Raw genomic sequence first — 23,852 nt, 5'->3', positions numbered from 1 at the left:
TATTTTTGTGAAGTAGATTTTCTATTGTATCAATAATGGCAACCCAACAAGAATTTAGGAAACTAAGATGATCAAAACAAGAAGTAACATTGGATAGAGTGGAAATTGTGATACATAGTCATTGATGAGGTAAGCTAAGACACTTACAACATACTAACATGCATCCATGGCTAGATCTTCAAGGGAACCACAAACCTCAAAGCATACCTCTACTTGATCCATACACACGTTATAAAGAAATCAGCCACGAGAGGCACTCAGCTTATTAAATTAATGCATACTGATATATGCGGTCATTTTGATACTCCTTGGGTTGATAAAAATTACTTTTAGATGAAAAGTTAAAGTTGTGAGATCAAATAGAGTTGTTAAGTTTTTATAATAGATATTATACTTGTCTATTTATAAAGTTACTCAAAGTAGAGGCGTTTGTGCATGATGTACAATGCCCGATACTCCAAAATGGAAAGGTGGAATCGTATCTTAAGGGAAATGGTTAGATTTATGTCATGTTGTTATACGTTACCCTATTTGTTGTGGATTTATGCTTTAAAGACTACAATGTATATGCTTAATTAGGTTCCTAGTAAAACAGTTCCTAAAACTCCTTTAGAACTGTGGACAGAAAGGAAACCTATCTTAAGGCATATTTGTATTTGGTGTTGTCGAGCATAAGTAATGTTATATAAAGTCCACATGAAAAGTTTTTGATTTAAGAATTGTCATTGAATTTTTTTATTGGCTATTCGGAAAAATCAAAGAGGTATACACTTTATTGTTCTAACCATAGTACGAGAATATTTTAAAACGGGAAACGCTAGGTTCATTGAAAATGGTGAAAACAGTGGGAGTGGTGAAAGGTGGATATTCATGAAGTCCACGATAAGTTTCATCCACATGTTGTTGCACCTAAGGCTGTTGTTTCTATTATGTCACAATCGAAAGACACAATAGAATAACATGATGATGTGTAAAACCCACTAAGCGAAAATGAAGTAGATGAACCTGTCACAATTCTAGAAGAGAATAGTGAACCACAATATATATTGAAACGATCAGTAAGGAAAAGAAAATATGTCGTTTCAAATTACTGTGGTTTACACTATTAAAAGTGAATGTGACATAAGCCGTGATAAATATTTACTCATTCCAACGAGCCGTCAAAGTGACTATTCTTTAAGAATTATTTTGGCTTTGGTGGCTCATTATGATCACGAGCTTCACCAAATTAATGTAAAAAATCACCTTTCTAAATGGAGAAATTGTAGAGAAAATATATATGGGCCAACCTGAAGGATTCTTGACCACATGACAAGAAAAATTAGTATGTAAGCTGAGTAAGTCAATATATGGACTAAAACAAGCTTCCTGGAAATGGTATTTTAAAATTTTAATGATACCATTGTGTCGTATGATTTTGTAGAGATCATTATTGATCGATGTATCTATGTAAAAAATCAGTGGGAGCAAGTTTATAAAATGAGTCTTATATTTTGATGATATTTGCTTGTTGCAAATGACATGGGTATGTTACATGATCTTAATAAATAGTATCTCTCTATAAGGATTGTTCCAATTCAGAAGGGAGACAAGTTCGGTAAATGAAATGTCCTAAAAGTGAATTGGAGAATAAGGTTTTTGAAATGAATGATATGAGTGAGACATCTTATGTGATCGAAATAGAAATATTTTGAGTTTATCACAAGGATTATTGAATTTGTCTCATAAAGGATATATCAATAAAATTTTGGAGAGATAGAGTGGAAAATTGCTCTTTAAAGATAGCTCCAATTTAGAAAGGGGACAATGTCCTAAAAGTAAATTGGAGCATAAGGAAATGGAAAGAATTTCATATGCATCAGTGGTTGGGAGGTTGAACTATGTTCAAACATGTAGGCGACCAAATATTACATTATTGTTGGTATGTTAGGTCGATATCAAAGTAATCCTAAGAGGATTACTGGAAAGCTGCAATGAAAGTCCTCAGGTATTTGCAAGGCACCAAAGAGCACATGCTTATGTAAAAGGGATCCAATGACTTAAAAGTCAATGGATATACAGATTCAGGCTATGCCGGATGCGTCAATGGTAGAAAATTGACGTTTGGCTATTTGTTCCTTTAAGTTGTGGGAGCAATATTATGGAAAAGTGGAAAATAGTTTGTCATTGCTATTTCCACTATAAACGTTGAATTTTGGCATGCTTTGAGGCCAAAGTTCATGAAAAGTGATTGCGAAATTTAATCTCGGAACTTGGAACTGTTAACATTATAGCCAAGCCGCTGAGATTTTATTGTGATAATTTCGCAGAAATCTTCTTCTAAAGGAAAGATAAATACTTGAAAGGTGATATGCATGACGTTGAAGTATTTGTCGGTAAATGAAGAAGTACAGAAACATAAAGTGTCCATTGAGCATATAAGGACTAATATAATTGAAGCGGATCCGTTAAATAAAGGATTATCACCCAAATGTTTATTGGCCATGAAACATATGGGTATTATAGAGAAAGCCTTGCTTGCGAATTATATTGTGCTCATAAGGTGTAAGACACTTTGGAATTCAATTATAGTTGTGTTTCTATTTATTGAATATGTTATCATTATAGATTGTATACAATTATGGTTTTTGGATAACATATGATAAATTGAGAATAAAGGATCATCTCAATGAAAGGTCAGTATAAATTTAGAATTGGTTTGTGATACATGGAAGGGATCATGTCGCTTAATGATGTGTGACCGCCATGATTCAATTAGTTCTAATTTTATATGGTATTTAAAGGATTTATGAACTTGATATAAAAGTGCGCATTATGGTTACTAAACCATTAAGACGATACAAAGGTCAAGTGGGAGAATGTAAGGATATTTATATTCTTATATGACCTATGTATCTATTGGTTTAATATTAAAGTTCAAGTACATAATATTAAAAGTTAAAAGGGATTCTAATATTAAAGACGATACTGTGATGGATCGGTTTCGAGTAAAGAATTAGAATCGGGTGTATTGATAACCCTCCTCTCTTACCTCTAATATATATATATATATACATATTATATATATATATATATATATATATACACACACAAGGATTCAAATTGTATATGAATATGTATGTAGTTATATATGTGCGTGTGCATATATGATAATTTGAATGTGCTGTGAGTGTTGCTTGGATGGAGGTTGGTGATCTTATCTCCACTTTATAGTATAAATGTTATGGTTGAATTAATTCAAATCTAGAATTAGATTTCATTATAGAAATCATTAAAGCATTTAGAAATGGCTTACAGTTGCAAGAGGTATCGCTCCCTTCCACGGACAAGATCAAGATCTTGTGCTCGGAAATATAAAATCCTCCAATATTTTCCTTAATGACCAAAATCATGCCATTGTGGCCTTTGATGCTGGATTGGCAAATCTGATAAGTCCCAAGAGGCTGCCAGGTGTAATAGATTCGCTCTACTGTGCCCCAGAAGTAAAAAACATGGGGAGAGTGTCACAGGTTTCTGATGTCTATAGCTATGGAGTTGTGCTGCTTGAACTTTTTTACGGAGAATCATCTCAAGAACTTGCCTCGCTAGCTGAGCTAGTTCGGTCTGTTAATCATACACATGAATGGCCTGCGGAGCTGGTGGATGTCGCTTGTCTGAGGTACGGAGACGAGCAGGCGCTGGCACAAGTATTGCAGATGGCAGCGGGTTGTGTTGGCACAGTTGTTCCACGTAGGCCTAGGACATTTGAAGTAGTGAAGGTGTCGGAGGAAATTGAATGCTCATCTGTTCAATCAGGACTGGGATCCTTATTGGAGAATCTATTGCCCTTGCTATCACCATAATCCATGGGGTATTTCCTTTGATTTTCTTTTATCCGCTTCACGATTCTTTTTTCGGTGAATCTGTTGCTCATGGTTCAGAGTTACCGGACATGAGGAACTCCGGATAGAAGAACGGCCATTGAGACTCCAAAAGAGAGCTGAAGAAGTTGATAACAGAGTGTGATTCTAAGAAGAGAATTAAGAATTCTAAAAGGTCTGTAAATGTTTATAGTTGAATATATAAATGTTTATAGTTGAATATATAAGTAAGTATGTACTCCCTCCGTTTCTTCATAGTTGAGTCATTTTACCATTTCGGGAAGTTTGTTCACAGTTGAGTCGTTTCCTTATATGGTAATTTTTTCCTCTCTCTTACTTTACTCTCTCTACTTTATTCACTTTATACTTTATTCTCTCTACTTTTTCCTCTCTCTTACTTTTTTATCTATTTATTTAACACACCCAACATTCATTTCTAAAACTCCGTGCTGAAAAGTTCCGCCTCAACTATGAAGAAACGGAGGGATTATTTGTTAGAGACTAATCAAACATGTCTCATTCCAAAAGATTAGTATGCTACGAGATTGAGAGTGCCCATTTAGTCTCTAAACCTCACACCAATTGTTCTCACAATTGATGTGGGACACCGAGTTTGTAACAATCAACCATCCTAAGGCCAACGTCCTCGTTGGTCGTGATTGCTTCTTTGTCTGACCACCACTCCGAGTTGGCACCAAACTGGTTGTGATGGAGGCTCCATTTCTATATCCAAGTTCTCATTTCCATAACACCAAACACACATTAAAAATGAAAAGGAAATTGGGACAACAAATTTGATACAAGCAAGAGATGACTAAAGATGTCCATCCGTTTCAGGCGAAAACATCACAACATCGGATAATACAGATTCAAGCTATACTAATCTCAATGACACTACCATTGTCATAATCCAACTGTGATACAGAACCAAATGAATCTGCAGCCAGACTCTTGTCCTCGTATACTAAGTGAGATGGATGCTCCGGAATCTTCAAATCATCTACACAACCTTCCAACATCTCCAACACAGTGTTCATTAGTGGACGATTATCTGGATTCATTTGTATGCACCATAGACCAACTATTGTCATCTTCTCAAGAACACTCTTTCCAATCACATTGTCATCATCAATATTGTTGTTCTCTGCTTCTCCAATTACAATCCCCTTGCCTTTGTTAATACAATCATATATCCAATCTGGGAAATACTTGGTTGAATCATCTTTGTTTCCCCTCAACTCTTTGTTTACGCCCGCCATCTCCATCAACAACATTCCAAAACTATATACATCGGCCTTGTGAGACACTAGGCCAATGCTTCTATTGATGAGTTCTGGAGCAACATAGCCTATAGTGCCTCTTGCAGCAGTCATCAACACTGTGTCCTTTTCTACCGAGCATAACTTTGCTAGCCCGAAATCTGACACCTTGGGAACAAACTTGTCATCAAGAAGTATATTGTGAGGCTCGATATCAAAATGCAAGATCTTGATATCACAACCACAATGCAAATACTGAATCCCTCGAGCCACTCCAACTGCAATCTTGAATTTCATATCCCAATCCAATAAAGATGCTTTTTCTGGGTTGAATATGTACTTTTCAAGAGAGCCATTTGGCATGAAATTGAGAATGAGGACACGCTTTGATCTCTCTGCACAATATCCAACAAGTTGGACAACGTTGACATAATGGATCCTCCCAATTGTTCCAATGTCATTGATGAAATCTTTGTCATTTATTTTGGTTTTTCCTAAGAGCTTGACTGTTACGTAATGGCCACTTTGAAGCTTTCCTTTGTAAACAGAGCAGAAACCACCTTCGCCTAGTTTTTCTCGGAAATTTCTAGTCATCTTCTTTATGTCTGAGTAGGAGTACCTGATAGGGGATAGATTGTTGTCACTTTGTAGGAAGCTCTCTATTTCCTCATACGCAGACCAATGCCTTCTTCGGAATTTATAAATCAGGAACCCCATTGCACAGAGAAACCCCACAACGAATCTTACTCCCAAGCTAACAACTGTCACATATGAAAGATAATACGGTTATTTAAAATGTACTGTCTTTGGGAGCTCTTCGATGAATTGAGCTCCAGGGAGCCAAACTGCATTTCCACACACATTATAATAGCAAAATATGTTTGCAAACAGAGTTAAAAAAAATTCCAATAACACAATAATTGAGACAGAAGGTGTGTAAGAAGTCATTACAAGGTGTTGTTTGAGTCCAAAAACAGGCCCCAAGTGCGATGATGATCATGATTTTTAGAGGAATGATTACCCCACCAAAAACAACAGCTGGAAATTTTCAATACAAAGTTAATTACTGCCAACATACAAATCTCTAATGCAAATCAGTTACATGTTAATAGTGCAGCACAAAATTAATAACTCACCAAGTATGAGCATTAAAATCAGGAGACAGCCTCCACTTGGACCTAAATGAGAAATACAAGAAAGTAGTTGAGAAGTATAAATGTATATCTCACCACTTGTTTCTTTTCTTCTTATGATTGTTCGATCGCCATGCTTATTCCTATCTAGAGATTGTGTCATTCTTCTATGTCTTCTTTACAGTGCCAAGATTGCAGTGTATCTCATGATTATCCATCTTACACTATTATATTGTCTAACAGACTGAACGTCATCTTACCTTTATATAGGTGATCGGAAAGAGTCCAGGATGTAACCTGCAAATCCAGCAGCACGGAAAGGTATCAACAATAGAAATGAAATCCTAGAGTTGTAAAGCAATGATCTTACCCCATTTATAATCTAGTTGCGAATGACCGCAATCAACTAGGCCATCTGAAATTGGATAACAATCCCAATTTCTTCCTTTGCAGTAGCTACACATAAAACTGAACCAAGGCAGATCAAATCCATATAGCAGAGACTGATATATTTCTAAGAGCGATACATTATTCAAATTTTGAGAACAGCTAGATGTTATCAGTATAGAAACTATTGTACACATGTTGTCAATATCGTTGGGATTCAAGTGCCCAACCTTTATGTATGTGTATTTGGTAGATTTCTCACAATCAGTAAGTTGGGTAAAGAGGGAAGAGTTATGCAACGGATGATCGCATCTCACCAAATAAATAAGCTGATTAAAATAATCCAAGTAATAATAAAATGTAGGCAAAAAGCTATTCTTTGGAGAATATGAAGGAAGAGAACATATGTTGGTGTTTGTGGAAATATAAGAGAGCATGATGTAGAAGTTTTGGTAATCGATTTCTTTGACATAATATTTCTGGGAGTTGCGATAAACTACGGTGACGTTGTTTTCGCATACTAACTCGTAGCCAGGGCCGCGACAGGTGTTGAGGCGGAAAGGGTAGCTAATATTGCGAACGAGACCACATGAAGAAGGGGGACACTTTGCATAACAAGTTTGAAAGGAGTGAGCTGAGAGAATCGAGAGGGATGAGTAGATGAGGAAGAGGAGGTTTTGAGTGATCATTTTTCTGGGATTCATATTTTTCCTACACAAAGTTGTCATTTTATAAGGAAACATCTATGACTAAGTCTTCTCTTCTTTCTTTGTCACAATCACAAATCTTATTCAAAATGTACACTAATTATTAGGGAGGGATAAGATTGACTAGTTAGTCTCAAGTCTTCTCTTCTATAAATATGGCCATGAAAATATTTCCACAACAACCAACCCACTATATTCAAAATTAAGTGGGATTTTTTCAAAATAAATTAATAGATTAATTTGTATATTTAAATTTTTTGTGTGTGTTACTTTCATTTACCTCAATAAAATGTATATTTGTCTATTTTCCTTGGACAATAAAAGATTAGTTTGTATACTTGAGTCGTTTCTTTTTTGCACTTTTTTTTGTAAAAATGATAATAATAAATAGTTAGAGTGAATATTTGATTATTTTTATAAAATGAGTACAAAAAAGGAACAACTCAATTACCTTGGGACAGATAACAGTACTACTATTTAATATTACTATAAGACACAAAAGGTTCATCCAAGTCTTTTTTCTTTTTGTAGGAATTAAGCTCAATTTTTAGATCTCCCTGCTTACAGAAAGAGACCTTCACCACTTCGATGTTCCTAACGAGACTTAGGATTCCATATCATAAGAAATATCAAAATTAGATCCCCACAATACACAACATGAGAAAGAGAAAGAGAGATGCATACGTTTTCAAATGCCATTTACTTGAATAAAGTGAATTGTTTGATAGAGATGTATTTTCAGACTGTATTTATAAAGGCATTTGAGAAAAATTTTCCCAATTAATGCTCAAAATCCGACAAATTTTATTTAATTTTTCTTACTGTTTTACTTGTGACTCAAAACCATGGATTGGATGTTAAGATGATAAAAGCTAGCCTCTCTCGTAAACAAAGTCAAATGATTCTCTTTGCATAGAGAGGCGATCTTATTTTTTATCCCAAATTTTGAATTTTAATTAATGGTGAGAGTAAAATTAATTGTAACTTAGTTTTATACTAAGCTTTGTTTTATAAGGTGAAACTCTTTAATGCAGTTTACATCATTCTTTGTCGTATGTCGGTTGTTGCACTGTAGTTGTCACGACGATCTTTGTCGTTAGTTTATCGCTAAAAACAAACTGTTAATCTTATGTTATATTCTGTATTTGTTAAAATAATAATACTGATTTAAATTAAACTAAGATTGTATTTTTTATGGTAAAACTCTAATTGACAACTATATTTGTCGTCTATCAGTCGTTGCACAATAATTATCACATGATCTTTGTCGTCGGTTGACATTTGTCGGATATTCAATAAACACGAGTACTTTTGAAATTAAATACGAAATTTATTATTTGGAGATAGAATAACTCTGTAATTTATAACGATCTTTGTCGTTTGTTGGCCGTTGAACTACACTGTCTGTGATAATGATATTTGTCGTTTGTGATAATTGAATTTATTATTTGTCATTAAAGTCACAATACTTTTTATTGTTAGTTGGCGTCAAACAATCATGGTAACAACGATCTTTGTCGATCGTATGGCTTTGATATAAAATTAAGGCAAAACACATTCTGAAGTCCTTATACTTTAATCAAAATGTTCATTAGGTCCTCGTACAATTTTTTCATTTTAATAGGTCCTTATACCTTTCTCATAAATTTCATCACATCCTCGTACAATTTTTTCGTTTTAGTAGGTCCTTATACTTTGATTATAACTTTTATTAGGTCCTTATACAATTTTTTATTTTAAGATATTCTTTTACTTTTATCTTAGATAATAATTTATATTTAATTAAATTTAATGAATCTTTTAATTTTATTATTTAATTATCTTATGATTATAAATATTCAGGGAAGCGTATCTTTCAATATAAATATAAATAATCAATTGAAAATTCGGATAGTTATTCTAAAAAAAATCGATTTTAATCTTCAATCATCACGGTTAATCTTTTTATTATTTTCTACAACTTATTGAGATTATTGGATAACAAGATGATATTATCTTTATGGATTATGCTAAGTTAAATAATGGAATATTAAAAAGTTCATTAAGTTTAATTAAATTTAGATTATTATTCAAGATAAATGTAAAAATGACCTTAAAATAAATGATTGTACAAGGATCTAATGAAAGTTATGATAAAAGTATAAGGACCTACTAAAACGAAAAATTGTACGAGGACCTGATAAAAATATTGTGAAAAGTATAAGGACCTATTAAAATGAAAAAATTGTACAAGAACCTAATGAACATTTTGATTAATATATAAGGACCTAAATATGTATTTTACCTAAAATTAAAATCAATGTCATAACCCATGTCATAATTAATTTCACTCTCACCATTCATTAAAATTCACAATAAGATCTCTGCCGCTCTATGCAAAGAGAATCATTTAACTTTGGTTATAAGTGGGATCCCATATCATAGTTCCTACATAAAAAAATTATGAAAATAAACATAATAACTATGCTAAGAATGAGGGATCCCATTCTGATATCATCCTACAACACAATTTTATGAAAATAAACAGTATATGGCTTCTTCTTCTTTTTTTTTTTTTTTTAAGAGGGCATGATTGATCTTGAATGCACTGATCCTCCTCATCCCATTCCATTTCCAGAATCTGCAAAAATAAGATCCCAAAATAAGCAACATGAGATCAGAGATGTATACGATTTCAAACACTTTTTCATTATATTTCCCCTTTATTTTAATAATTATATATTAAAATCCTTTATTGAAATGAAGATAATAATTTTTATGCATTTTAGAAAATAAAAAACAAGAATAAATTGATACCATGGCAACGCAGAATCCTGTTTAAAAGAAACAACACACTGCTTTTCCACTCCACTCTTCTCATCATTTAACCACACCGGAAACTCCACCATTTCCTCGTTGAACGGAGAGCTCACAATATCCTCCTCAAGGCATCTCCACGCTTTCTTAGGCGCTTGAGGTGGCGATTCTCTCTCTCTCATGATTGTTTGCTTGAGAAGGCTGTGGATGTAAGCCCTTGATATATAGGGCTCCTCTACGTCATCATTTTCCTCTTTTTTTGAGTATGATCTCTTCATTTGATCTCTCTTGATTACGGATAGCTACATTGACATGAACCAGAAATTGAAATAAGACAGGTGAAATTTTTTTATGAAATAATAATAATAATAATAATAATAATAATAATAATAATAATAATGCTATTATTTTATAAAAATATTTGATTATATATAGTTTTCCTCATAACTAAAATAATTAAGAATGAGGGAATGAAACTAACAAAAGGAAGCTTCTCATATAGAGGCATATATAGGGGAGAGGACACCATCGATCTTGAAGCATTGGTCCTCGTCATGCCATTCCATTTGTGGAATATGCAAAATAAGATCCTAAAATGAAAATACACATGAGTGTGTGTGTGTGTTTATGATACGAGGTGAACTCGTATCGGAAAATAAGGTGGTTCTGCCACCGAGATGAAGTATTCCGTCGCGGAGGATTGCTCCGTCGAAGTTACGATAATCACATGCCAACGATTTGGCGGTGGAAGAAACTTGCAGAAAAATAAAGAAGAAAAGATAAAAGAACGATAAAAAGATAAATTGATTTGATATTTCTTCAATGAATAATTCAAAAGATAACAGAGGCTCCTATTTATACTAGGAATAACCTAACTTAATGATCAAGAAATAGATATTCTAATTATATAAGAAAGATATGGAAAATCACTATACTACTCCATTCGTCCCCGATTAAGAGTCACTTTTTGACCGGACACGGGTTTTAAGAAATGTAAAGAAAAGTTGGTTAGAAAAAGTTAGTGGAATGTGTGACCTACTTTTTTTATATTGGTTTTATAATAAAATGTGAGTGAAATGAGTTAGTGGAATGTGGGACCTACTTACCATTTATGGTAAAAATGAAGTGTGACTCTTAATTGGGGACGGACCGAAATGGAAAAGTGTGGCTCTTAATCGGGACGGAGGGAGTAATTAATAAAGATATGGGGATATTAGGAATATGCTCGTATCAACTCCCCATGGTTAAAATTCACCTTGCCCTCAAGGTGAACCACGACAGAACTAGGACACACCAAATAACGTATCCTCTTGGGTCAAACACGCAAATCTGCCTCTGCCGCCTCTTTTTTTTATATTTCCATCGGATGAAAGATTGTACTCTTCTCTCCAGTTGAAAAATGGCTCTTCCTATCATTTCTTTTCTCTCTCTCATCTTCCAGTTGGGGCATAACTGTCTCAAGCTCTTGCTTCACGCTCCCAGAACTTCTGTTCACTTTCACCGTCTTCATGTTAGAAGGTCGCTGATTAATTCTTGCAACATGACCATCATTTGGATTTGCTTCGTCATTAGAACTTACGTCCTCAAACTTGTGAAATTCCTCCTTAGCTATTCTCGTGCCGAGAGAAGAATTCACACCCTCTGATATCTCCATTGTTATTGAACGACTAGTATCGGGTCGCCCGACTGAGAGATCAAAGCTGGTGGGAGTGGGTAATCGTCTAACAATTCACCCTCATCTCCATTGATACCGGGGCTGCATGGAGGAGCTGCCGGGGGCAGATTCAAGAACGCGACAGCAGCTGCAGAGGGCAGAGGGGCGTCTGTGCGGCAAAGGCTCCTCGCAGCGTGTGGATCGCCCGGCGGCTGTCCGTATGGATCGCCTAAGAGACGTTCATTTGCATCCATCCGTGACACCAATTGCTCGATATCTGCGGTCAAGCGCTCAAGCTGTGAAACCAAGCCAGCCATCGATAGGTTCGGTTCCAACTCCTGCAGCACCGGATCACACGGCATGCCGAGAGGCTCCGTATGGCCGACATCGTTGGTCGTTGAATGATCTTGCCAATCTGGGGGATCGAGAGGTTGCCGATATAACGACAATGGCTGGTAGTAGTCGATGGTCGGTAGGCCCGATTGTATTTGATGTGGCTGGGTCTGGTATGGCGGCTGGAACTGTGATGTGGTGCGGGATTCGAGTGGTGGTAGGTTGTTCTGGTAGGGCTGCGTTCATGGGTAGTGTGGAGTAGCTCTCATTGCAGCACCAGAATAGTGCGAATGATTATATGAGGGGTCCGGATCCGGTTGCGGCCGTACTGGAGGTCGAAGTACTTCAATGAACCGATCCGTGTTGTCAAGCCGAATCTCGGGATTTGAGACAGCTGCCATATCTGGATAGGAGTACCCAAATTGCACGTCTTGTCTCTAGGGGTACCAACACGATGTGGGGCTCGGCATGGGCAGTGGCAAGGAGAACTGTCTGACGAATTGGTGATGATGGTAGTCGGTGTGGATGAATGACATGATGGCGGAAATACGGGGGAAGAGATCCAATGGAAGCACCAGTTGATACGAGGTGAACTCGTATCGGGGAATAAGGTGGTTCTGCCACCGAGATGAAGTATTCCGTCGCGGAGGATTGCTCCGTCGAAGTTACGATAATCACACGCCAACGGTTTGGCGGTGGAAGAAACTTGCAGAAAAAATAAAGAAGAAAAGATAAAAGAACAATAAAAAGATAAATTGATTTGATATTTCTTCAATGAATAATTCAAAAGACAACAGAGGCTCCTATTTATACTAGGAATAACCTAAATTAATGATCAAGAAATAGATATTCTAATTATATAAGAAAGATATAGAAAATCACCGTACTAATTAATAAAGATATGGGGATATTAGGAATATGCTCGTATCAGTTTATAAAATATTTTGTTGTCACAACTACATATGTAGAGATAATTGAACTGATATATAAGTTTCACTAGTTAATATATTATCGGATGATTTTGAGATAAAATCCTTACCTTCTCCATCTTTTGAGACTCATTACGCTCGCGAAGCTGGACTAGCCGCATGCCTTGTAATCGTTGTGCGATCATAAGGTTGCTTCGATTTTCGATGTTCGGGTAGACTTCTCCCTCAGTTGCTCTCGTGAGATTTCTAGCCCTTCTTACAACATCTTCCTCCTATAATAAAAAAAAATAAAAGTACCAAAATTCTGTGAGAAAATATATAGTACTTTATTTATGTAGAAGATAACCATTTCCAGAAATTAAGATGAAATTAACCAGATTTATTTCAAGTATAAAATCACCATTCTATACAAATTTATTAAAAATAATATTATACAAATAAATTAGAAATTCTAGTGATACGCTAAAATTAAAATACACATAAGTGTGTGAGTGTGTGTGTGTGAGAGAGAGAGAGAGAGGCGCATACATTTTCACTGGAAATGGATCCTGATGCCATTTCCTTGAAGAAAGTGAGCTATTTGAGAGAGAAGAGGCAGAGAAGAATGAAGATAGCAGTTGAGACAGAGAGAGATGAGTGAAATGTGTGTGAGTTGAGAGGCTATTTATAGATGGCATTTGCCAAAAATAATAGTAATATTTAATTATGATGGAAAAAGCATCTCTTATAATAAAATGTCAAACGATTCTCTTTCGAAAAAGACAGGGATCTTATTTATTTCAGATTTTATTATTTGGTGAAATGTAACTAATTATGACCTAAAGAGTCAAAACGATTCTCTTTGCAGAGTACTATTAAATTTATTATTTGGTGAAAGTGTAATTAAATATGACCAAAATATAAACAAAACTTTTTTTTACATGGTGAAGCTCTTATTATGTAGCTTACGATATTTGTCGTATGTAAGTCGTTGCGCTGTAGTTATCGCGACGATCTTTGTTGTTAGTTTATTGTTAAAACCAAACCGTTAATCTAACGTTATATTCTTTATTGGGTAAAATAACAATACGTATTTAAATTAAACTACCTTTTTTGTGGCGAACTCTTATTTTCGTAATTTACAACTATATTTATCATCAGTCGGTCGTTGCACAGTAATTATCACTATGATCTTTGTCGTTAGTTGACATTTGTCAAATATTCAATAAACACGGGTACCTTTTAAAATTAAATGTGAAATTTAATATTTGGTAATAGAATAATTCTACAACTTGCAATGATCTTTGTCGTCTTTTGGTTGTTGAACACTATATTGTTTGTGGCAATGATCTTTATCGTTAGTTGACAATCATATTTATTATTTGTCGATAAAGTTACAACAATCTTTGTCGTTAGTTGGTAGTTAACAATTATTGCCTCAACGATCTTTATTACTTGTCGTTAAAATCAATTTTACATTAAACTTAAAAATATAATGTTAAATTGATTTTTTTATGAAACTGTACATTAGATATAAAGTTAATATAATTTTTCATGGTAAAACTCATTTATATAACTTTTATTTAGCTGATAAAATATTTCTTTTCTACTCCATCCGTCCCATGTTAGGAGTCCCAGTTGAGTTCGGCACGAGTTTTAAGAAATGTAAACGAAAGTTGGTGAAAAAAGATATTGGAACGTGGGTCCTACTTTTTTATATTAATTTTATAATAAAAAGTGAGTGAAACGAAGGAAGTATATACTAAGTTCAGCCATCACAGTTGTAAATAAAAAATCATTTCTAATTAGTTTAGGAGTATCTGAAATTGAACATAATAGAAATTGGATTAGCAAAAAAATGAAAACCAAAATAAAATAAGCTCAATTGATATTTTAATTACTTTTCTTCTTCTAGATTAATGTAAGAATGACTGATTAAATCCGATTTATTTAATTTCTTTTTCCCAATCTAATTTGAAACATCTACTAATGAAATACTTTATTTGTCACTTCCTTAATATTTCCTTTCATATTAATATGTAAAGAGTCATATTTTCATTCTTCACTTAGCGATTCCATATATGATATATTCATTCAAAAATGTTAGTAATATTTTAGTATATATGAATCAGCCTTTCCCATGTAGAATGATTTTGTTCTTATATCATGTGTAGATTCCTCACAAATTACTTTTAACAGAAAAAATCCCAAAAAGAAAATGGTTGTAACTATACGTAGGTGTAAAAATAATTTGGTTGTAACCATAAGTTGGTGTATAATTAAGTGGGAGAAAGAGTCAACCAAAATAAAAGATGGTATAAAAAAAATTAAATTATATTTACAACCATTTACAATTAATGATGAGGAAGAAATGGCCAAAATTCAAAAACAAAAATGGCATGAAAAATTAAATTATTATTACAACTTTTTTCTATTAATGATACGAGGAAGAAAAAAGTCAAAATCCCAAAACTTAAATAGCATGAAAAATTAAATACAGTTACAATTTTTTGCAATTAGCGATATGAGGAAGAAAAGAGCCAGAATCCAAAATAGAAATGACATGAATAATTATACTACAGTTACAACTTTTTGAAATAAAAGACATGAGTGTATGAAAGGAAAAATTTTGCGGAAATTAAGAGAATACAATATAAATAGTATCTTTTTATGAAAAAATATTATATATTATCTAAAGAGTCCGCGTAACCGTATATATATTTTAGAACTATGCTTTAATTATATATTTTATTTAATTTCAAAAAAATTATAATATATTTTGAAATAAAAGTTCTTCCATAACTAACATTACATAAATAACATTAGACAATTAAAAATTAAGGTTATGAAAGAAAAATAAAGAAAACATAACAGATAAAAAATTAGGAAAGAAAACAAAAGGGAAATAAATCAAAATAAGAAAAAGTAAAGAGAACAAAAGGTGGGTTTTATCGAAAAAGTAAGAGATCGAAAAAAGAAAACTATAGTACTATTATCAAAGTCGTTGACTCTTTTCAAATAAATGTATTTTTGCTATGGTTTTTACATCCAAAGTACAGATTATTACTCATGATCTTTATTAGTCTAGCATAATCATCACACATTTTATTATTAACAAAATATTATTCAAGTTTTTATGCTAAGTTATAAAGAATCAAAATATATTTATCTCCTTAAAATTTCCCTTCTCACACTCATATCATTAACTGCAAAAAATTATAACTGTAATTAATTTTTCATATTATTTTTATTTTGGCATTTAGACTCTTTTCTTCCTCATATTGTTAATTGCAAAAAGTTATAACTGGAGTATAATTTAATTTTTCATGCTATTCTTATTTTGGGATTTTAGCCTTTTTTTTTCCTCATATCATTAATTACATAAAGTTATAACTATAATTTAATTATTTATGCTATTTATTTTTGGATTTTGGCTTTTTTCTTTCGCACATCATTAATTGCAAAAGGTTGTAATTTTAATTTAATTTTTCTTGTCATTTTTGTTTTGGGATTTTGGCTTCAAATCATTAATTGCAAAAAGTGGTAAATGTAATTTAATTATTCTTGCCATTTTTATTTTGGGACTTTTTCAACATACCATTAATTGCAAAAATTTGTAAATCTAATTTAATATTTCATTCTATTATTATTTTGGGACTTTGACATTTTCTTCCTCTTAATTGTCCATCAATCTTTATACGAGAATATCTACACATGAGATAATAACAATGAGAAATTAATGTAGATAGAAGTGTTCTTTTTTTAACATAAAAAGTCATAACTCTATATAGTAGTATATTTTCATAAAAAAATATATTTTATATTGTATTCTCATAATTTTAGCAAAATATCCTCTCTCACACTCATATTATTAATTGCAAAACCCTTGTAGTTATGTAATTAAAATTTGCATGTCATTTTTATTTTGAGATTTTAGCTCTTTCTTTTAATTTATTGTATACAACTTGATTATCTACACATGAGATAAATAATGAGTTAACTACGTTCTATTCTATGTCCACAATTTGAAGTTTCACTTCAACTAAAATCTGAATTAGAAGAAATATAAAGAAAAGTAGACAAAAAATATTAGTGCAACAACCAACAAACGACAAAGATAATTGTAAGTTGCAGAACAAGAGTCCCGTGTTTATTTTAATCGGAATATTCTTTCACCAAATATTCGGTTTAATATTAAATTTGAAAGACACGTATATCTAATCAATATTATGCAACAGTAAACGAACAAAAAAGATCGTTGTGACAGTTGTTGTTCAACGGCCAACAGGTCGTTGTGACATTCATTGTTCGAAGTTCTATTAACGACAAAGATCATCGTGACATTTATTATTCACCAACAAATCCTAAATCAACTATCAAGCACGACAAAGACTGTTTTCACAGTTATTGTTTAACGACCAACTAACGAAAAAGATTATTGTGATATTCTTTTACCTAATAATAAGTATGACATTTAATTAGTCTATAATAAATACCACTGTTAACTAATGACAGAGATAGTTGTCCTAGTTTTTAGTTACCATTCAACGAGCAACAAACGACAAAAATCATTTTAATAATTATTGGTCAACGATCAACAGATCGTTCTAACAGTTATCAACATTAAAATAATAACATTAATTTTTAGGAAATTAAGTCAGATTCATTCCTTTACCAAACGGCGAATATAAAATTAAATTAACTAATAGTCCATAATAATAAACTAACGATCGTCATGACAATATCTGCTCAACGCCCAACAGACGACAAAGATAGTTGTAATTAGTCACTCAAAATACGAGTTTCACCATTAGAAAAGGGGCTAGTCCAAATATAGGGTCGTTGCAATTAGTTAGTTAGATTTCTGCATTAAAAGAAACAAGCTTAGTGTAAATTCAGGTCCTAATTAATTGATTACACACTCACCAAATAATAAATGTAAAATTAAATTTCAAAATCTGAGATGAAAATAAAATCTCTCTCTCCAAGAGAATCGTTTGACTTTGTGTATAAGGCTTGGTTTTATCATCTCACCATGTGACCATGCAATCCATTGTTGAGTCACAAGTTTTTTCAAGCATAAAGAGAAACACTTAGGTTTCATGCCTTATTTTGAGTACTGCAAAAATAAATTCTTAGGGCAAAGACCATCTATAAATAGCGACCTCTATTTTCACCATCTCACTCATCTCTCTCACTCTCTCCTTAGCTTCATTCTCTCTTAAACTCTCTGTTTCTTCAAGCAAATAGCCATGGCATCAACATCGAACACCAATGTAAACGTATGCATCTCTCTCTCTCTCTCTAGCTCTCTCATGATGTTTATTTTGGGATCTGATTTTGCAGATTCCGCACATGGAATGGAAATGGGATGAACAATACCGATGCTTTAGGGTCAATGGTGTCCTCTTCCCCGTGCCTCTAAATCAGAGGCTTCCATTTGTTAGTTTAATTCAGTCATTCTTAGCTTATTTATAATATTTATTTTCATGGTTATAACATCGAAGAAGCAAAGGTATATGTAAGCAGAGAGATCTAGCTTCCTGCGGGAAATAGACATGAGATTCGATGTGTTCGAAGTTTTGTGTCTCATTTTCAGTCCCTAGATTTTTAATTTCTCGTGTGTTGGTATAATTTTTAGGGTTTCACAAGGATTTTTTATGTATTTTCCTTTTTTCAATTATTAATTAATTGATGTATGATTAATTAATCCTTAGTTAGTGTATACATTCTTATCATGTTATTTTTAATATACATAAGGCCGTTATAATTAGTAGTATTTAGTAAAAATAATGCAAGTCATTATGATTTACAGGTCATATACCTATCTTGCCATTAATAATGTTTATACCTAAAATAACAACATCAGATCTGGCTGTTTAATTATCACATAAAATTTTTATTCAATTAAATTTTACTTTTGTGGAAATGATTGTTAGCTTCTACATAAACAAAATTGTATATATAATATAACTAATATTTTTTCTTACATTTACTCATATTTTTATATTACAGGAAGATGTTACAAGAAAGGAACGAACTCTTAGAAGAGCAACAAGAATGGAAAGTAAGTTGTATACTTGTCGAGTGTTTTACTGTGCAGCTATGTGCAAAAATGTGTTGGTAATGAAAGAGGTATATATATCTATACATAATTACGAATACAAAATATTTTTGTGCTTAAATACAAGTATTCTAACATAGCTTTGCTTCTATCATTATAGGTTAGCATAGAAAACTATATCTTCTATGTTTTAACTCCTTTTGAGAAGGACGGGAAGAGGAAGATAATGGCGAAGGAAACTGATCACCAACAAATCGGGGAGCTCTCTCCCGTTGTGGGAGAAGTTTACCCGAACATTGACAACAAAAGCAACTTTCCGATCGCACAACGATCAGAAGGCACTTGGCAAGTCCAGCTTCGCGAGCGAACTGGGTCGCAGAAGATGGAGAAGGTAATGGATCGCACAACATATTTTAAATTTATAATAATAAAAAATTTGTTTTAGAAAAATGAAAAAGAAAAAACCTGCACAAAACGGCACAATTTTTATACTGCACGAGTTGCTATGATTTTCTTCACAATGGAGGATCCTTCTCCCAAGGATTCTATCTTAAAATCAATTGATAATAAATTAATGCATGAAATTTATATATTAGTTCAGTTTGCTATTTCATTTTCCTAATAAATTAAAATATTATTTTTCAATTTCAGTTTTATATGCACCAAAGCGTCCGAAAAACTATGAGGTCGATGAATGAGGTGGCTACATTCATCTTATACAACGCAATTTACTAAAATTTGGTGAGTTATTTTCAAATGCTCTTATTTTAAAAAAATTATTGTTTTTATACATACATTCTAACATTTATTTCAAAATTATATTTCAGGGTATGAATTTGAAATAATATGTTGTTGTATTCCGATTTCTCAAATTAGAGTGCATATGTAATAATGACTTCTCCGTAATTATGTATTTTCCATATGTTTAATGCTTTTATTTATTTACTCATCTGATTCTTCTGTTATTACAATATGCTACATCATTCTATGGTTGAGAATTAGTAAGGTTTCACCATTAAGAAAACAAGTTATAGTTCAAATTTAAGTCGTAACTAATCACACTTTCACCAAATAATAAATTTAACATTGATTTTAAAATTTTGAAAAAAATAAGAAAAAAGATCTCTATCTATCTCATATGAACATGCAATCTATGTATTTTTCGTCATAGTAGAGTAGTACTTATTTCCAGTTGTCTACATGTCATGTGATTTATTTTATTTTTTATATAAGGTATAAATGTGAATTTTTAGTTTATAAATACTCTATAAGCATGAAGACGGAGAAGACAAGTATTTGGATTAGGATCCTCACCTACACAGCAGCGCTGGGCTGTGCAAAAATTGTATACTATAATTTGTAATTTAATTTTTTATGTTATTTTTATTTCGAAAATTTGGCTCTTCCCCTTAATTATACACCAACCTTTATATCTACACATGAGACAAGAGACAAAAATGAAGTAATTATGCAAAGAAATGTAAATGCATGCTGATGCATATATGTTTATAAATTATTACAATTTTTAGTGAATATATTAATCGCTAAGTGGAAAAAAAATATGATACTGTACATATTATGAGATATGAAATATTAATGAAGTAAAAATTAATACTCCTATATTATTAGTATATGGGGTTTTGAAATAAATGGAGAAAAGAAATAAAATTAAATTTCAAAATCTGAGATGAAAATAAAATCTCTCTCCAAGAGAATCGTTTGACTTTGTGTATAAGGATTGGTTTTATCATCTCAACATGCAATCCATGGTTGAGTAACAAATTTTTTCAAGCATGAAGAGAAACAGATGAAATACTCAGAAAAAAAGCTCTTTTTATGCCTTATTTTGAGTACTACAAAAATAAATTATTAGGGCAAAGGCAATTATCGATAAATAGCGGCCTCTATTTTCACCATTTCACTCATCTCTCTCACTCTCTCTATCTCTCTCTCTCAACACTTAGTTTCAATATCCTTAGCTTCATTCTCTCTCAGTTTCTTCAAGCAAATGGCCATGGCATCAACATCGAACACCAATGAAAACGTATCACTCTGTCTCATGATGTTTATTTTTGGGATCTGATTTAGGGTCAATGGTGTCCTCTTTCCCGTGCCTCTAAATCAAAGGCTTCCATTTGTTAGTTTAATTCACTCATTCTTACCTTATTTATAGTATTTATTTTCATGGTTATAACATCGAAGAGGCGAAGATCTCTGTAAGCAGAGAGATCTAGAAATCGAACTTCTTTCCCGCGGGAAAAAGACATGAGATTCGATGTGTTCGAAGTTTTGTGTCTCATTTTCAGTCCCTAGATTCTTTGGTTTTTATTTTTTTCCATGATTTTAATTTCTTATGTGTTGGTGTAATTTTTAGGGTTTCACTAGGATTTTTTATGTATTTATCTTTTTTTCATTTATTAATTAATTGATGTATGATTAATTAATCCTTGGTTAGTGTATACATTCTTATCATGTTATTCTTAATATACATAAGGCCGTTATAATTAATATTTAGTAAAAATAATGCAATTCATTATGATTAATAAGGTCATATAGGTCATATACCCGCAACGCTATCTCTTATCCGTCTCTTAACCGTCTCATCTCTTAACTATTCATGGGCCCCACTGTACTTTTCAGCTCATCTCTTAACTAAGAGACAGCACCTGCAACCCTCCATCTCTTAACCATCTCTTAACTATTCATTCAATTTCATTTTTTATTTTTAATTCCAACAAATTCAATTAATAAAAACACACTTCATTAAAATAAAATAAATATTACAACTTAAAAAAAGCCTAAAAAATAGAAAAAAATACATAATTTAAAATCCTAAAAAATAAAAAAAGTACATAATTTAAAATCCTAAAAAATAAAAAAACTACTCCGCCGGCGAATCATCATCCCCCGAAGTCGGCGGTACAACTATACCAAGTTGAGCTCTCATATACTCAATTCCGGCCATATGGGCTGCAACTTGGCCAGGATTCATTTTTGAGAGGTCCGCCATCGTGGCGACTAGGTACATGGACATTAGGGTGTGCGAGCCCGTGCCCGTGCCGGAGCCCGAGCCCTCGCCCGCCTGGCTTGGTCCGCCGCGGCCCATCCCTCTCGCTCTCGCTCTCCCCCTGGCTCTAGCCGCCTTCGCCGCCTTGGTCCCTTGCGGCCGACGTCGTGCACCGGAAGAAGACCCCCCTGCATCATCGGTTGGCGTGCCCTCACGTGAGGTGTTGCCTTCGCCGCCATCACTAGACGAGTAGTGGCCACGCGCCGTGCGCTTCGTGCGTTTCGAGCCCGAGGCCGACTCGACACCGCCAGCCCACCTGTCAAGGTGGTGGACTTGCGACCAAACATCGACAAGCTTGAAATCTTTGCCGACGTCGTCTTTGAAGACCCGCAACGCCGCTCTCAGAATGTCGGCTCCACTGGCTCCGCTCTGATAATTCGCCTCTTCTCCCCTGTATATCGCGCAAAATTTTTTGACATCTTTGTCGGTTCGGTCCCAATGACTGCGGAGCATCTTCACGTTGCGGGGAACGGTATTCGTCGGCCTTCGGGCGTTGTAAAGTTCGGTGACTTTTTCCCAAAAGCACTTGTGGGTTTGTTGATTCCCGACGACAGGATCGTACGAGACGCTGATCCAAGCGTCGTACAAAGCCAACGTCTCGGCTTGGTTGTATGCATGCCGGCTGCCGTCTCCACCAACCTCTGCAGCCGCTGCCTCCTCTTCCTTCCTCCTCGGCATTGACGCCGAGACTGAGGTTGATCCTGCCGGAGCCGGAGCCGGAGCCGGAGCCTCCACCGATTGGCCAGTCGGGCAAATTGCGATCAGGCGCCAAAAAATTCTCCGGAATTTGGGATAATCCCGGCGATTGCCCGTACCTCTGGGGGGGGAGGGACGATAGTATGCATCCACATCAAAATGTGGTGTTTGGTACGCCGGCGGGGTGGTCGAGCCTTGGGTGCCCGGCGACGAACCGGGAGTACCCAAACAGTTGTACATGCTCGCCCAATCGTCGAACGAGTTCAAGTCGAACCCGACGGAGCGCCGCCGCCCGAGCCGCCGGAGCCGCCGCCGCTGGAGTTTCCATCGCCGGACATTTTTTCAACAATTTGAGAGTAGTGTTTGTGTGTAAAATGGAAGAGGAATGAAAGTTGTGTTTGTGTGTAAAATGGTGAATGGAGTGTGGAGTATATTTATAAAAGAATAAAAAAAAAAAAATGAAAAATTCGACCGTTTGGTCCCCAACGGTCATTTGACCGTTTGAAATTTTTTTTTTTTTTTAATTAAATTCGATTTTTTCGAATTTATAAAAAAAAAATTTATTACGTCATAAATACGACGCCCACTCGCGGGCCGGCGAGTGGGCGTCACGCAACGCTCCAGCGCGCGCCACGTGGGCGCGCGCGTCGTCTCGCCAGCTCGAGGCCGGCCTCGCCGTGTCGCGTCGCGCGACGAGATGTCTCGTCTCGTCGAGACGAGACGAGCCTCGCAACGCTGACTCGATGCTGGCTCGTCTCGTCGAGACGAGACCGAGCCAAAATCGAGCCCGCGTTGCGGATGCTCTAATACCATTGAATAATATACTCCCTCCGTCCCCGATTAATTGTCACTCTTTGATCGGGCACGGGTTATAAAAAATGTAAAAAAAAGTTGGTTGAAAAAGTTAGTGGAACGTGGGATCCACTTTTTTATACTATTTGTTTTATAATAAAATGTGAGTGAAGTGAGTTAATGGAATGTGGGACCT

At 34.3% G+C, this 23,852-nt stretch overlaps 1 protein-coding gene across 3 annotated transcripts; it reads right to left on the bottom strand.

Moving 5' to 3' along the window:
- Positions 1–4,617: 4,617 nt before the first annotated feature.
- On the bottom strand, positions 4,618–7,324 carry LOC125202669 (rust resistance kinase Lr10-like). 3 transcript variants are annotated; one of them, XM_048101118.1, is made up of 5 exons: positions 6,623–7,324; positions 6,513–6,549; positions 6,256–6,297; positions 6,071–6,157; positions 4,618–5,880 (listed from the first exon to the last, which is right to left on the bottom strand). In XM_048101118.1, the coding sequence occupies exons 3-5, from the start codon at positions 6,266–6,268 to the stop codon at positions 4,730–4,732; spliced, it is 1,251 nt and encodes a 416-aa protein (XP_047957075.1). In that variant the 5' UTR covers positions 6,269–6,297; positions 6,513–6,549; positions 6,623–7,324; the 3' UTR covers positions 4,618–4,729. The 3 variants fall into 3 exon arrangements, with proteins under 3 accessions (XP_047957075.1, XP_047957073.1, XP_047957074.1); XM_048101116.1 differs by having other exon boundaries at positions 6,256–6,549; XM_048101117.1 differs by lacking the exon at positions 6,256–6,297 and having other exon boundaries at positions 6,349–6,549.
- Positions 7,325–23,852: the final 16,528 nt, after the last annotated feature.

This window comes from Salvia hispanica, chromosome 1, assembly GCF_023119035.1.
Source record: "Salvia hispanica cultivar TCC Black 2014 chromosome 1, UniMelb_Shisp_WGS_1.0, whole genome shotgun sequence".
Lineage (NCBI taxonomy): Eukaryota > Viridiplantae > Streptophyta > Magnoliopsida > Lamiales > Lamiaceae > Salvia > Salvia hispanica.
Note: the sequence above shows the minus strand (reverse complement) of the source record. Positions and strands in the feature narration are given on the sequence as shown.

What these genes read in the sequence shown, in the direction of transcription:
- LOC125202669 (XM_048101116.1), bottom strand. Translation starts at nt 6,415, where the DNA reads ATGACACAATCTCTAGATAGGAATAAGCATGGCGATCGAACAATCATA. An exon ending in GATTTTAATGCTCATACTTG is followed by an intron (nt 6,158 to 6,255) that starts GTGAGTTATTAA and finishes GAAAATTTCCAG; the next exon opens with CTGTTGTTTTTGGTGGGGTA. An exon ending in TTGGACTCAAACAACACCTT is followed by an intron (nt 5,881 to 6,070) that starts GTAATGACTTCT and finishes CATATGTGACAG; the next exon opens with TTGTTAGCTTGGGAGTAAGA.